Genomic DNA, 16,999 nt, shown 5'->3' with positions numbered 1-16,999 from the left:
GCGAGCGCTCCACGCAGTCCTTCACCCCACATACTACGCACAACGCCCATAAATGGCTTGAATTACCACTTTTTTACATGGAAAGGAAAAGCCCCTGCTGTTTGTCAATGGCTATAAATCACCAAATCATTATTTTCCCCTTAGCTGTTTTGGCACCCCTGCATCAGGGGGAGCATAAGAAAAGAGCTTAGAGTGATGCGCTTCTATGTCTGGAGCTGGCTGCGATGCTGAAGGTCTGGACAGAAACAGTATTATAACAGGACCTGTTAGCATCATTTACTCTTAATCGGCAACATCCAAAACAAGTGCTCAGTGCAGATTACAATCATAGTTCATTTACAGATTTAAGAAAACAGAACAAAAATAATTCAATAAAATTAAGTTGTCTATTTTTTTTTTAATTATTTATCTGTCCTAAGAAATTCCTTTCCCGTTAACTCTTTCTTTGATGATTTCTAAGTTAAACAGCAGGTGGCAGCATAACAGTCTCATTGGCAGCTGAAAAAGACAGGGTTAATCCCAGAGTCCGAACGAGCTGCTATCATGCTGGCTGACTAGCAGTGCTCCATTACCAGCTGACAGACCATTAGGAACGGACAGTGAGGGAGAAAATGTTACAGCTGAGAATAAAAGCTTCGGAGTGCTGTAAACTTCTGATAGGAAACATAAGATGATCTGCATTTCTTTCTCAGATAGTAACTGGGAGATTACCAGGACTCTCAGATCTGATTGAGACAGGCACAGTGTTAACACTGTAGATAGTGTTGACTGTAAAAATCCAGTTTCTTACTTTTGTCTGTTATATTTATTTTATTTATTTATTTATTTTTAGTTTTTATATACCGATGTTCCTGTATAATATACATATCACACCGGTTTACAAGGTGTGATATGTAAACCTTGTAAACAAGGTTTACAAGGTGTTTACAAGGTGTTTAAAAACTTTGTAAAAACCTTGTAAACACCTTGTAAACCAAGGTGTGATATGTAAACCTTGTAAACCGGTGTGATATATGTATATATATATATATATATGCAGCTTTTAATCTTTTTGTTCACTATACATCTTTGTTAATAATACACTTCTTAGTTTATTAGCTCTGTGTCTGTGACTAGTCAGTGACCCAGGTAAGATAAGTTGCTATACTATCCTAGTATTTTCAAGTGTGTGATGTGAGTGCTTTTCTGGGAGCTTTGTAATCCCTGGGTTTCTGAAGTTGCAATATTCCCAAAACTATCAAAGAATAGCTTGTGGGCAGGCAATTTGCCCAAAATTAAGATATAACTCAGCTGGCTGGTTACCTTGACTAGGGCACACGTACAGGTGAGGCCTGTGCAGTGCTTGTCGGGACATCTTAAGTGGCCAAGGACTGACCTCTGGTGGGTCTTAGGGGTAGCACATAGGTGTTATGTGATGAACAATATCAAAAGCTCTGCTGAAATCAAACTACACTATATCCAACACCTATCCCAAATCCAATTCTCTAATCATCTAATCAAAGAAATTGATCAGATTCATCTGACACAATCTTCCTCTGGCAAATATGTGCTGCCTTAGATTCTGCAACCCATCAGATTTAAGATACTTCACTATTTTTTCCTTCAGAAGAATCTCTATTAATTTTCCCATCACAAAAGTCATACTAATGGGCCTGTAACTTTTAACTCTTCTTGAGTTCCACTGAAGTACACTTGTCTCTAAATATCTATTGAACAAAGTTCTTCAGTGGACCTGCTGGAACCTCTGAGCAACCACTTCTGCCATCTATCTCCAAACTTCCTCCTCAAAAATTGTTGATCTGAAAAGTTGACAGGGATCAGCAAGATGACTGGCCTGCTGGGTGCCTCAGGGTTACCTCTAAGCTGAAATCTGGACATCAACAAAGTGATGGTGAGGGGAGGTAGAGCTTTCCTCAATTTGCAACCACTTATTCACTCTAATATCCCATTTTCGGATCTGTTTGAATAATATGGGTGCCAACAGATCTTCTCCTTCAATTAGCCCTCAGTGCCATGCTCATGAACTCAGAACCTGAAATTTGGCATAAGCTGAGCGAACAAGGTCTGTCTTTATTTATTTATTTATATTCTGCTTTTTGACACTTCAAAGCAGATTACATTCAAATACTGTCTTGTTTCCAGGGTCTGTCCTTAGATTTCAACACCAAAGGAGTTGATATTTTCTCTGTAGCAGTTGAAGTGGCTTCATTGTGCTTGGATTTTTATTTGATGTTTTTGGTGTTGGTCCAGTGGACCATGACTTTTCCTTTAGTTCTTCAAGTTTAGGCAGGTTTAGTCTTATCTTGCAGATCTTGATGACCTTGGTAATATCTTAAAGCAGATCTTACAATGGCACACACCCAAGATCCTTGCTCAGGCACCTGTAGCAGGTCTTATAATAGTCCGTAATAGACATTTTGTTTTTACCCAGTATGGGCACTGCTTGCATTATCAGAAAAACAGGTGATGCAAAATAAAAATGAGAAAAGTCTTGAAAGAGGATGGTCCTAGTAGGGAAAAAAGGAGGTTTCCCAGTTTGGAAGATCTGCCAGAGACCACAGTAAGAATAGGGTTTAATAATAGAAATGCTGAAAAACAACTTAAGCTTGAAAATGTTGAAAAACCTGACTAAGAACTCTAAAGAGGAGACAAAAAAAACACAACACACTAAGGCACCCTTATGCTCAATAAAGACAGATAATCACTCTGGAAAAAAACAACAATGTAGTAGCTTACTGCAGCATTCACTGAAAACCACTTTCATTGCACTTGGCAGAAAACAATGAACTGAGCCGTGCTGTGGAGCTGCAGAGATTTGGATGCTCTTGCACATGCCCAACAGGATCTTCCGATTTCTTCCTGGAAAGCTCTGGAAACCTGTTCTGTGTTTGTGCCATCAGATGACATCCCCCATCAGTCTGACTAGGTGATCCACCTCGTCTTCGGAGAATCTACCATGTCACTATGTGAATGGTGGCTAAGTCTCTGTACAGCTGAGATACCAGTTTGGGAAATATTTAAATAAGTAACAGGGAAGTTAATGCTCTGGTGAGAGAAGGAGCCTTAACACCCAAAGATCTTAACAAGTTATACTAAATCTAGGGATTACTTTTCCTATTAAACTTCATTCAGCCTTATACAAGTATTATCAGTGTCTACACTGATAACAGTGTGATTTGACTCCATCAGAGCACAGTTTGTATCGTGCTGGCAAAAACCAGCAAGTTCTGGGACAACCCAAGAAAACGGAGTAGCAGCTTGCCAGCACCATCTTCCAACCATTATCTCCTGCTTCTCAGCAATAAATTACACTCACAGATTCCCACTACATTTGGATAACAAAAGGCATTTGTTTTACGTTTCTAATCATGATATACAAATATAGTGGAGAAATAGGATTGCTCAGCTATTCAAATGAAAATCTGTATTTTATTACTCTCCTTCTGAATTCGGAGAGGCTGGGCATTCACTATCCTGCCCATTATGTTGGGTAGGAGAATGGCAGATACAATACAGCAGGATACAGTTATGCATCAATGAAAGAACTTCCAGGTAGACGGCATGGGGCATGCCGTCAGCAGAGGGAGAAACACGCCTACAGCAACTTTGCAGCATTTTTTTCCCAAAATGACCATAGATTTGCATGACATATACATTCATTATAATTCCAGATGGAAAAGATTTAAAAAAAAAAAGTAAAGTAACAATCAAATTGTAGCGAGAGCTGTTCTGGGCCTTTTATGCTTGTGATCTACTGAATGCACAGCAGACATGCCGCTATGAACGAGGGCACTCACATTCCTCTTTGCTGGGTGAAGGTACATTCGCTTCTGTCGAGAGTTGCTGGTTGGCGTTAACAGTCTGCATGGTAAGAGAGGTATTGCTGTTGTCGCAGTTTGTCTCCTCAGAAAACAAATCTGACTGGCTGCTGCTTGTGCTGGGGGCAGAGTCATCATCAGGCTGCTGCTTCTGGAAATCTGTTGCAACACAGAAAAGCAGGAGAAGCATGAGAAACAAGCTGAAGTTAATGATTGGCAGTTTTATCCCAGGTCCTGCTTCATGCATGCACACAAGCCCAGGGAAATTATCTGATTAAGTGAAATAATTACTGTCTGCCACCGCATCCATACCACCATGATTACATCTGTGCACTTAGCTTATATTTATTACATATTAGAAAATCTTAGGCACATGACTGTACTTCAGCAGCTCGGTCTTCTCAATGCATGCTTGTAATGGGCTTTTCTGCAATCACAATACCCCATCATCTGACAGCCATTGGGTGGTCTCTGTGTGATCTGAGATAACCGCACCAACCAATCAGCAGTCTCAGAAGAGCCGGTTTCTCCTGAAGGGTGGCAGTGTGAGAAAGCTTGAGCTACTTTTGACTGCGCCAGATCTGTTCGGTCACTATGGATAAAATGTTTTTTGGTTTCTAGTGCCGTCCATTCTGGCTTTTTGGGGCGGTTTTGCATTAGTACTACAGGACACAGGTGGTAAAAGTGGTGAGGTTTCCTGTCCACAAGGCCCTTGGATTGTTGCCGCTGAGACACATTTTAACCTTGCGAAGAGACTGAGAGTGGGGGGAATGAATGACCGTCTATGCATACAACTTGGGCAATCTCTGCCGGCCACACACACATTAAAGGAAGTTTCCCTTCCAGCTGGGAAAATCTGGTACAATTAATGGGTAAATGTGGAAGGGGAAGGGAATTAAAAAATAAATAACAAGATGAGAGACTTCACTGTCACCACCCCAAAAACAGAGAGAGAAGTTTCTTTCTGTAATCTGTGAAACTAACATGAAATGTTATCTGTGAAACAAAACACTTTTCCGGTGCTGCATATACTGAGCTGCTGTTCATTCCAACTTGGAGGTTTTTGCACATCCAAAAATAAGGCAAGAAACCTGCAAATATTGTTTTTCCCCCTTTAAAAATTGAAGAATATGAGCAGCATCATTTTGATGTCTCAAACAATGATAATTCCACCAAACTTGGATGCAAGTGCTTTTTTTTTTTTTACTTCCTAAAATGAAACTTTAGTTGAGCCCATGAGCTATAGATACAGGCCTGGAACATTCAACAGATACAATAACTGGATGCATAATTATAGCATACTAGGAAGACATACCATCAGATCAGGTGATTACTTGAGCATGCTAACTGAACAATGAAGAGAGGCAGTGAGAACATCACTGGCCATATTCCTTCCTGTTCTGGAGAAGGCAGAAGTACAGGAGAGGCAATCCAGAGGAGAGATACCTAAATGATCTAGCTCCTAAGGGTAAAAGAAAATTATGGAGGGTGTGTGCTATTGCAACAGGTAAGAAAAAAGGAAGACTAGAAGGGCCTTGAAATCTTTACGAGGGATGTGCAGAGGTGTCCGTTGCTTTGAAACAAAAAAACAAAATGTATTTTTCTAATTTATCATTTTATGCATGCTATTCACAAATAGTGCACTCTAAAAACAAAATTTAAATGAAATTTAAAAAAAAAATGGCTTGAAATAAAATCATTTTGATTTGTTTCCTTTTTATCCACACCCCCTTACTCTTTTATCTGCCATTTCCGTCACTGACAGAGCTAGGACAAAGAGGGCTAGCCAGCAGGAAAAAGGAGGCAACATTGCCTCTATATCTGGCGAGACCTGATTTGGAGTACGGCACCTTCAAAAGGATATAAACCAAACAGTCTCAGGTCCAGAGGGTGGCTACTAAAATGGTCATGGTAAAGCTCATGAGGACAGACGTAAAGATCTCAACATGTAGAGCCTGGAGGAAAGGCTGGAAAGGGGAAACATGACAGATATTTAAATACCCCCAAGAAATAAATGCACAGGAGGCAGGCTTCTTTTAACGGAAAGGAGGCTGCAGAATGAGAGGTCATGGCATAAAGTTGAAAGACGAAAGACTCAGAAATAATCTAAGGATAAATTTCTTTACAGAAAGGGCAGTGGATGCATGGAGATGAGAGCCAATAACAGGCTGGGAGTTCAAGAGAGCATGGGACCAGCACAGAGGATCTCTGAGGGAGAGGAAGGAATTATAAAGCTGAGCAGGAGATGCAGAGAAGCAGACTGGATAGGCCATATGGTCTATTTATTACATTTCTAAATGACAACATCAAATAAACATTAATACAGAAAATCAAAATCAGTAACAGGAAACAATATAGCAAAAGAAAATACATTTATAAATCAAACCTCAATTTGGGGGGAAAACTGGAGAGGCATAAAAGCAGCCTAAATTAATTATCTGTCCTAAGACTTCGGAACAAAAATAGTCGAAACTCCTTTATTTTGAAGAAAAGCTTCTAAATGAGTAGGGTTACAAAATATATATCTATTACCCTCAAAACTCACTAACATTTACATGGAGCCCTCAGTCCGAAAGTAGCACCTAAGGCAACCACTTTCTCTCTCAACTTCAAAAAAGCTCTCCTCCTCATTTAAGTGCATCTAGCCACATCAGACAATATCATAATCTTCTGACCCATAAAAGCAGAATCCTTCCAGTGGAAATACATTTTGAGAGTCCATTCTTTGTCTGGTTCCAAAACAAACTTAGGACTGGATTCATTAAGGCTTTTCTCCCATTTTCTGTCTAGGGGAAAACCCTTAATGAATCAGGTACTTATCAAGGAAAGTAATTCTTGAGGCAACTATGACCTTGGAGTCCTGCAAAAATCCAGTTAGATCCAAGTACCCCTCCACTACTTCCTTTGGAAAATCTACCCTCCCATCCATGAAACAATAATACACTTTGGTCATGCAAAGAAAACATTCAATTGGAATCTGAAGAATATCCACATACATCTTTTTTACTCAACGCACAATTAAACTCTGGAATTTGTTGCCAGTGGATGTGGTTAGTGCAGTTAGTATAGCTGTGTTTAAAAAAGGATTGGATAAGTTCTTGGAGGAGAAGTCCATTACCTGCTATTAAGTTCACTTAGAGAATAGCCACTGCCATTAGCAATGGTAACATGGAATAGACTTAGTTTTTGGGTACTTGCCAGGTTCCTATGGCCTGGATTGGCCACTGTTGGAAACAGGATGCTGGGCTCGATGGACCCTTGGTCTGACCCAGTATGGCATTTTCTTATGTTCTTATTTTTTTTGAGTATCTCCAACGGTGACGCAAGAGGATTTGGGGACATTTTAAAACCTGAGCTTGAGCTTTCTAGAAGATTTCTCAAAATTCTCTAATCTTCGATAAAGCATTTCCTAATCCAGAGCCAACACACAAGAGATTTCCTAGATTTGTTCTTGTAACAAAGATGAATGAGAAGTGACCTGTGCAGACACGTCTCCCATGGACAATGAAGCATTATCAATTTTGATGACTGATGGTTTAGGTGTAGAAATAACTATCTTCAGTTCACCAGTAAGGGGAGAGTCCCCACTAGATCTTAATAAGGGTATTCAACTCAACTAGGTTTTCTCCATTAGTTGAAGTGGCAACACAGCCACTTTGACCTTGCTCAGCCTCTTCAAGGAAACCATTGCTACAGGATCACTTCCTGCTACACCAGGGTGATGGATGTTCTCCTACTGGGAGACCTTTCTGATCCAAGGCAGCACTGGGGCTGCCAGACTGGATTTGGGACTTGGCTACTATGTCCCTGAAGGGTCTCATCAATGTACCTCTCTGTCTGCCTCCGCTCCTCCAAGTCTGCTACTCTAGCCTCCAGAGATCGGACTTGTTCCCTGAGAGCCAGGATGAGAGTGTGTATGTGTGCACCGAGTGCACACATACACGCTGTATATCTCTACATGAGCTTTCAAGATTGCATAGGTTCCTTTTGCAGATGTGAAAAAGGGCCTGTGGTGGTCTGGAAAGCTCAAGGGCTACAATATTTCTTCTGCTGGTTCTCTGAAAAGTATCACAGCCTACAAAGGCTCCAGTTTTCTACAAGCCCAACATGGCTGCTGGAGCTGGGTACTGATGAGCACCAAGGCACTAAACGTATCCTGTGAACATGAGAAAACAGCAGAGTCGGTACAAGAAACGCAGCACCCTGTACTCAATTAATTGTTTGCTAGTTCACACTAGAAGAGCAGGTGCTAAGAATTCAGAGATAATATAATTTCAATGACATTACACTCAACAAAATAAATATATATATGCATGCACACACACACACGGCACGTATATAACCAAGCTGCAGTTACTTCCATGCTATCATTTAAACTGCTAAGAGAGACTGTAGGGATCTTCATTCAGAATAATCTCCCTCTGAAATCCTAGAGAAGAGGCAGAAGAGACATGGCCAGCAGACACGTAAAATTCCCGGAAAAGCACGTGTTTTACTCCAAATCTTGTATTGGTTAAATTTGTATTGAAACCATCTTCAAAGTAGTTTCAAAGAAAGATATTTAAAAGGAAGAGGGGCTGTTTTCATTGTACGATTATCTGTTAAGAGAACAGATGCCAATCATTCAGTTAACAGATGGCCAAGTCATCCCAGGAGCAGATGGCTACATTGTAGACAGAGAGCAGAAGCTTAGCGTCAATAACGCACTAAAATGTTCAGAGCACGGGACAACAGTGAAGCACGCCATCAGTCCCCGTGTCCCTACCCAGCTCACTGCATGTAACAGGGGGGCCACTCTCAAACAGCCACAAAGACCATCCGATTAAACCTTGCTATGCTAATTAATTTGCATTTTTGTGCTTTTCATTTACACTACTGCAGGATAGTTACTCTTTCCATTTAGGTACATAATTATTGGACCTTGGCTTTGGGTCTCCTGCGCTATCCACCTTCTCTGCAGCTTAAGGAGGTCATCTAGCCAACCAGCATCTTCGCTGACATAACAAGTGCCTTCTGGAAAGCCTTCACCAGCGTCCCTCTGAATATGATGCAGAAGGGCGTCAACACACAGACATGCAATGGGAGAAAGCCATCAGGGAATAAACCAGTGGCCTCCTCATGGTCAGCAAGGAGATACTGACAGAGCTAACCTGGAACTCTCAGGTCTGATCAGAAGCAAAACCCCTCGCCCCCCAGACTATTTATTTTAAAACCCAGATATTCTGGGGATGTCTGATGCTGCACTGGGATCTTCAGGCTCCATGATTTCATTAGGAGTTTTACACTAACACCGCAAATACAGTCCCAGCACAGGAAAGATGAGGGAAGTTGACACTAAATAAATTGCTACTGAAAAAATAAGCATCAAATCTACCTCAGATGGATATTGACAAAATGAAAACCATAGTTTTGCTAAATTATTTTAAAAAATGTGAACTGCAAAATAACCTCCACAACAAAAATCTGGCAGATGCCACACTCTGGTCATGGTGATGCCACTGCAAAAGAGACAATAAATCCTGTAAACACACTTGAAGAAAAAAAAAAAAATCAACCATCATGCAAGATGCATTAAAGAAAGCATTGCTTGATAGCTTTTCTTTATCAAAACAACCCAACTCCTCCCCCTTCACTGAGAAGGCCCTTTCACAGGGATAGTAAAGGCAATTTCTTCTACTTTTGTTGCGACCATCGCTGCCCAACGTCTCCACTACGCCCACCTTACCTCTTTGGCGACTCCCTCTTTGCTTGATGGAAGTTTGGCTGCCGTGGCGTCATCTTGCCGACCTCCTCCGGCGTCCCCGGACCAGCTAGACGCTACACTCCGCCATGTTTCCCAGAAGCCTAACGGCGCCCGTGCGGCCCCGACTCAAGTACCAGCAATGGCGCGAACCTCAGGGGCATCCCCCTGAGATGACGTCATCTTCACCGGATACTTAAGGTCTCTGAATTCGCTAACTAATCGAGTTAGCAACGGAACGGTTTCCTAGTTTCCTCCAGGTATCGCTGCGGATGGGATTCGCTCTCCGCATACCTTGCTACTCTGCCTCCTCAGACTTTACCAGAGGTACCCAGTCCTCGGCAGCCTCGCTCTCTCTCTTGTTTTTCAGGTTGCAGTCTGGAACTGGTACTCGCTCCTTGAGGGCCCACGTTCCCGGACTTGCTACTAAAGACCACTTCTGCCAGGAGGTCTTCACTGTCTACAACACCAGTGAGTTACCATCTCTCTCTCAGAGCGTTCCCTGGAACAGGTACTCGCTCCTCGAGGCCTATTCATTTCCTGCTCCAGGGCTGCATCTAAGAGACTATTGTGTGAGTGTTACCATCAAGGTTCTGTTCCTGAACTCTGCATACCCTGCCTACTCACTATATTCAGTTTCTCTACAGCTCAGTTATCCAGGATCGCTTTTCCAGTATCTGAGGGACTACAGCCCAGCCGGGCACTTCCAGCTCACTACTGCCACCTCTGGTGGTTCCATATACTGTTTAATAAAAGAACTAATGTGTGTCTGTCTCCATACGCTAAGCCTAGCCGGTGGTCCCTCTCGGGATCTTCCCCTGGGGGTGTGGTCGTCTGCCACCAGCCCAAGGATCCACTCACAACTATCTCAAATACTAACACCTTTGCAGGATGACCTCTCATCTTGCAGGGAAAATCCTGCATGGACCCTCATCTACCAGCAAACTAACATGAAGAGGACCACCACAGTCATAGCCCACAGTCGACATTGTTCAATAAAGATCTTGCAGAACATTTATCCATTATGATGATCTTCCATGAAAATCTCATCCCCCTTCTACCTAATCAAAGCTATGTACCAGTAAAAATGGACTGGATGCCCTCAATTCAGTTCCAAGCTACAAACATAGTAACCCTGCCATCCCAATGGGCACGGTAAGGTGTCCACGTCACAGAGGGCAAAGGAACGGGGGTGCAAAGCAAACTCCTCTGTCGCTGGGGGAAGCTGGTGTTGCCACCGGTACCTTTTTTTTTTTGGTGAATGAATGAATGAGGGATCTCCTTGTCTATAAAGATACATTGGGTTATATCTTTCCTCCAAAATTTTGAAACTCAACCCAGACCTTACAGCTGCCAAGAGCTCATGCTCTGTCTGGATGGCTCCAGTTGTAAAATCTGGTTTTCCTAGCTCCTATAGCTAACTGTCAGGGCTTTGGAGAGAATTGCCACCCACCACTGGAGCTGACATTGTACAAAATAAACCATATTAATCTAAGCAGAGATACCATTACTGTGAAAACAACATATTTACACTGTGCTTCCACAGTACCATTCATCATGCTATTTCTCCAGTATCTATAACTTAATTAGTCATTCAGCAACCAAAATGGCATTCCCTGGAGACTGAACCCCTGCAAAAAGAAAAAAATAGATGATGAGAATCACCAGAGGAGTTCTCCTCCTGTTTGGAAGCGATGAGATGAATGTAAACCAAATCTAATATATAAAAAAAGACAAGGCTATATTCGCTCGTTATATCTAAATGCTAAATTTATTCCACTTTGATCAGTGTGAAAGATCATCTATCTTTTTGCCTCTCATGAAACAGTAAAGGGTAAAGGCAAGGAAGTATTTTAAGCCTCTGCTCCAGCACACTCTGGAATATGCCGGCCTGCGTGGTCTGGCAAGCAGCACCTCCACTGCCCAATACGACAGTGCTATATACCCTCACCCCACCCCTAGGCTCAGGGTTACCCTGAGCCTCACTGCCTACCACACACACACATCAGCCTCTTGCGAGGACTTTTAGCCCGGTCAGGCAAGGAAAGGTTGTCAAACTGGAAAAGTTGCTTGGCGTTACTCTCCCAAAGCCTAAATGTCCTCTGCTTAGAGCTCATCCCCAGGTCTTCTCTGTGCACTGGTGGAGCAAGTATGACAGGTCTACATGGCCTAACTGAATTAACGAGATTCGCATATTAAAACGCAGGCAACCGTAGTCCAACGAGTGGGAAAAGCATTTCTTTATCTTAGCTCTTCTGCTTCCCCTCTGCTGTGGGCCACTTTGCTGAGCTGCCCTCCCCGGTCCCACGTTAGCTGTGAACCCCAGTTTATTTCTCTCTCTGCACCCGGGAAGCAGGGCCTTTTCACATCTACCGAATCCTTTCTGAAATGCTAGCTCATCAATTTAAATACTTCTTAATAGCTGTAGCTGCTGATTTTATAATTGGTACAATTACTGACCTTTTTAGGTTGCATATCTTTTGTTTTACATTTTTTTTTAACCTTATGTTTGGCACAATATAGCCCATAAAACCTCAAACTACTCCTACAGGTTTCTTCTGTGCCTTTTCTCCACCCCCCCCCCCCCCCCGTTTGCCAGCAGCCCGAGGTCTGGGAGCACCACCTCCGAGGCCCACTCTCAGTGCCACTCAGCGAGTGGCAGCCCAGGTCTGATGGGCATCTGGCTTCCCACTGCCATCCCCACTGCTCAAACGGCAGCCGAGAGGGGACAAGCACAAGACTAAGGAGACTTATTTGTAGTATAGAAGACTAATAATATAATTTAAGATGTAATTTCCTTTCCTGTTACCACCATTGTTTCAATGTAAAACCGATGTGATGTGCAAACGAACGTCGGTATACAAAAAGCTATAAATAGATAATAACAAAATTTTGACCATTTGTTTTAAAATATAACATGCAGACTCTCACAAGCAAAGTTTAGCACAGATTTTCATTTTATTTCCCTCTTATATACAATCATACTGCTCCAAAGAACTGCCCATAGCAGTGCACAACATTTACCCCATACACAAAAACATATATAACAAGAAAATTAAGAAAACCCTATTAAAACCCCTTTCCACCCACCCACCTCCATAATCCAGCCTGAAGAAAGAAAACTCACTAGCCCCAAACCCATCCAAAGCAGCACAGCCCAGCCCCAAGGGGGCACTTTGCCTTCACATATGCACCTGGCTGCCCTGAAAGCCAAGCTGATCTGCACAGGGGCTGAGTTCCACAGCTCCGGGCCTGCAACAGAGAAGGCTCGACTTCAGTCACCTTTTACCCCTCCGTTCAGAAGCAGTGCACCTGGAGCTGAGCAAGAACATAAGGGCTAACCAACGTCTGTTAATATCCAGGTACTACCCTCTTAAATCTCTCTCTCATAGGCAGCCAATGTAGCCAATGGAACAACAGTGCTGCAACGAGTCTACAAGGACATCCAAAAATAATCCTTGCTGCCATATTCTTGTAGATGCTAGGAAGATCTACACACAATTACATTACTGGGAGAAAGGCATGATGGAAGCCTGAATTACTGCTCATGAAGGGATGAAGCCTCCGCACTCGTTTAAGTTTGCAGAAAACCCTCTGCCCCAGCAGAGAGAAGCATCTAACTGAACAGCACGCAACATACATCCATTTACCTTAAGGGCCAGAGGTGGTACCATTCTTCCACCTCCATCTGTCTTACCTGCATTAGAAAGGAGGTGGCTGCCTAGCAATTATTCTGTTATTATACTAGTCCAATCTGCCTGGAACCATCAGCTGAACATCGTCGGCATGCAGAGAGCCTGAAATACCCAGAGAGTGGATAAGACCTTCCAAGGACGCAAAAAGGTCTTCAACAAAAGTGGAGATACTGAGAGACCCCAATGCCAGCTGAACGGCTGGCATTGGGGTCCTATCAGACAAACAGGAGGTAATCCACTCAAGAACTCCCCCCCCCCCCCCCAGAAACCTATCTGCTTACAACGCTCTAATAAATTCTTATGATTAACTAAATCAAACACACTGGATAAATTGAGGAGAAGTGAAGTCTCTGTTACAGCCACCAGCATAGTCTCTGTGCTGAAGGCTCTTGTGAATCCAGACTGACATCCATCCATCTAACCCATCCTCCTCTCTCAGATATGAAGCCAGCTGTAAAGGCGCAGCTTTCCCCAATAACCAAAGCCAGGAAAGGCACATTCGCCCCAGGGTGGAAACTGGCACATGTTTAAATCTTGTAGAGATGAATTCACCGCTTGGTTCAACATCACTAACAAGTGCTCTGGAAAGGTCTCTATCAGGAATCCATGACGGGGTCAGACAAATACCACGCAGGTCTATGGAAAGACAAGTCAACAGGCTCGCTGAATCAAAGCCTTCAAGACTCTGATCCAACGTCCGTAAAACCAAGTCTCCTTCCACAACTTATTCCACTGACTTCTGGCTCCCAGGATTCCCTAAATGAGAACGTCATTGATGCAAATCAAAATACCTCTAGAAAATCCGCCATTTACCATGCACTAAATAAGTAAGGCAGGAACACGGGATGTCTGAATTTATTTTAAAGTGTGCAGCAGTCACTATCTTCAGGTTACCTTATAAAGCCTTCAGTAAGCACCAGCGGGAGCCTGGCTAATGGAGTGGAGAAAACGTGACAAATTCTTCCCTGCAGCCCCACACTCCTTCCCGTCTGTGGCATCCTGGCCTCGCCAACCACGGGGGCTGCGCCCTGGCACTATGACTGGCTAGAAGAGAGGCACTGAAGCCTGCAGCCCGTGGGACCCAGGCCTGCCTTTTGAAGAGCTTTTCTTTCAGCCTGAAGAACAGAGTCCCAGAGGTTTGCTCACAGGCAGCAATGCTGACCCAGAAAGAAAACAAAGGGGATCGTGGCCAGCGAGGTCTCCGCAGGTGCTGTGGGATCTCTGCCTTCTGCACGGGTGCTGCTCCGGAGGCCCCACTGCACAACGGGAGCAACAGCAGGGCCGAATTAGCTGATCCCCAGGGCAGGCTGAAAGAGGAGCAAAGGTCCACAGAGCGCCCTTTCTTGTCTCTGCGGGAGACGGCACCCCACATATGGAGACCAGCTCAGAATTGCTGGATAACCCCCACTACTAACATGTCCAATAATGTACATCTAAACTGATTTAGTGCTGCAGCCCTAACAACTTCTTGTTACCACTGGATAAAAGCTCCCTTCCTAGAGAGCTGGTGAAATCTGTCACCCCCTAGTCCTATGCTGGATCCCAATGCTGTGTTCATTGTAAATTCTGATTCAGTTCTAAGTGGCTCTAATGCCTCTGTTCATTTAAATGTATTGTAATGCGCCTTAGGAGGAATAACGGACATTCCTAAATAAGTCTCAGATGATGCCCTTGCTGTGTTTGGACCTACTTCAAGGTACAGGGGGGGGGGGGGGGGGAAGATTCAATAATGCATGGGGTAGACTGGCCTATTAGGGGATAGGGGTGGGGTGGACGCTGACAGGATGTGCCACCACTCAGCATCGCCAAGAGCATTAGTGGCCGACATGGGCCATGAGAGAAGGGGGCCAGCACTTATCCCTAGTGGTGAGATACAAGAAACAGAGCAACTATAGTGACCCGGACAGAATGCTGGGCTCGATGGACCTTGGTCTGACCCAGCACGACACTTATGTTCTTAAGGGACGAGGTACAGGCCAGAAGCAGCAGGGATAAGGAAGGGAGACACACATGAGAGGGCCAGTTTCTTGCTATTATCTGCCTCTGTTGTGCTATTATCAAATCTAAGAACATAAGAAATTGCCATACTGGGTCAGACCAAGGGTCCATCAAGCCCAGCATCCTGTTTCCAACGGAGGCCATAACCAGGCCACAAGAACCTGGCAAGTACCCAAACACTAAGAGATCCCAAGCTACTGATGCAATTAATAGCAGTGGCTATTCCCTAAGTAAACTTGACTAATAGCCATTAATGGACTTCTCCTCCAAGAACTTATCCAATCCTTTTTTAAACACAGCTACACTAACTGCACTAACCACATCCTCTGGCAACAAATTCCAGAGTTTAATTGTGCGCTGAGTAAAAAAGAACTTTCTCCGATTAGTTTTAAATGTGCCCCATGCTAACTTCATGGAGTGCCCCCTAGTCTTTCTATTATCCGAAAGAGTAAATAACCGATTCACATCTACCCGTTCTAGACCTCTCATGATTTTAAACACCTCTATCATATCCCCCCTCAGTCGTCTCTTCTCCAAGCTGAACAGCCCTAACCTCTTCAGCCTTTCCTCATAGGGGAGCTGTTCCATTCCCCTTATCATTTTGGTTGCCCTTCTCTGTACCTTCTCCATCACAACTATATCTTTTTTGAGATGTGGCGACCAGAATTGTACACAGTATTCAAGGTGCGGTCTCACCATGGAGTGATACAGAGGCATTATGATTTTCCGTTTTATTCACCATTCCCTTCCTAATAATTCCTAACATTCTGTTTGCTTTTTTGACTGCTGCAGCACACTGAGCCGACAATTTTAATTATCATCCACTTTTTCCTGCGTGGTAGCTCTTAATATGGAACCTAACATTGTGTAACTACAGCAAGGGTTGTTTTTCCCTATATGCAACACCTTGCATTTGTCCACATTAAAGTTCATTTACCATTTTGATGCCCAATCTTCCAGTCTTTTAAAATGAACCTCGGTATGGACATCGTTCAGGACGTATTCCTTCTCTACACCTTTTCTAAACCTGGGGGATCCTTTCTGAGGTGGCCAAAACTGAACCCCACAATCCCAATGTGGTCTGACAAATGCCTTATACAGAGGAAGGATGAAATCCTCATTCCTCGCTCTTACCCCCATTTAGTTCACGCCAACCTGCACCCTGCTCTGCTCCTCATTCCCAATTTACCAGGTACTAGCCCTGAGTCCTGGTGAGGGCTAAGAACCATCCCAGGAACAGGGCACCTTCCTCTGACCTGCCCGGCCATTCCCCGATTCATCTCCCGGGCTGTAGGTACAGAATTCTTTCCAGCCCCCTCGGCGACGGCACCGATTGCTGTACAGAGAAATGTTGACCCTTCACATGGAGGCTGGACACGGCCATCAGAAGGAATGGATGAGTTAACATTGCTTTAATAAAACTTTCAATTATCTTTTCTTCTCTGCGAGGCGGCAGCTGCTTTCAAAGGCCGCTGTACTGCAAACCTCCTCACTGTAATGAAAGGCACAGGGCCCTCCACCTCCTGTAGAACCGAAGGGATGGGAAAAGCAAACAGGACTGTGAACGCACACACTAGCCTGGCCCGGGACGTGGCAGGAGATGTCCTGCAAGATCAGGCTTCAGCTTTCCCATTCGGCTTTCTGAGAAGAGTTTACATTTCCCATCCCCTCCTTGCAAGTGTCCATCTTATCTGCCACCAATTAAACAGAACAGCTGCCTGATCCCTAGACCATATTAGACTTTAAAT

The 16,999-nt window shown here is 43.7% G+C and overlaps 1 protein-coding gene across 4 annotated transcripts in view; it reads right to left on the bottom strand.

Moving 5' to 3' along the window:
* ZFAND3 (zinc finger AN1-type containing 3) overlaps positions 1–16,999 on the bottom strand; it is a 558,612-nt gene that overhangs the window by 150,413 nt on the left and 391,200 nt on the right. For all 4 annotated transcript variants that reach the window (XM_029592911.1, XM_029592912.1, XM_029592913.1 and 1 more), the window contains one exon: positions 3,798–3,977. In XM_029592911.1, coding sequence (XP_029448771.1) covers positions 3,798–3,977 — 180 coding nt within the window. The remainder of the gene's footprint in view (positions 1–3,797; positions 3,978–16,999) is intronic.

The sequence above is a fragment of the Rhinatrema bivittatum genome, chromosome 3 (genome assembly GCF_901001135.1).
Source record: "Rhinatrema bivittatum chromosome 3, aRhiBiv1.1, whole genome shotgun sequence".
NCBI classification, from domain to species: domain Eukaryota; kingdom Metazoa; phylum Chordata; class Amphibia; order Gymnophiona; family Rhinatrematidae; genus Rhinatrema; species Rhinatrema bivittatum.
This window is presented reverse-complemented; position numbering and strand designations above follow the sequence as displayed.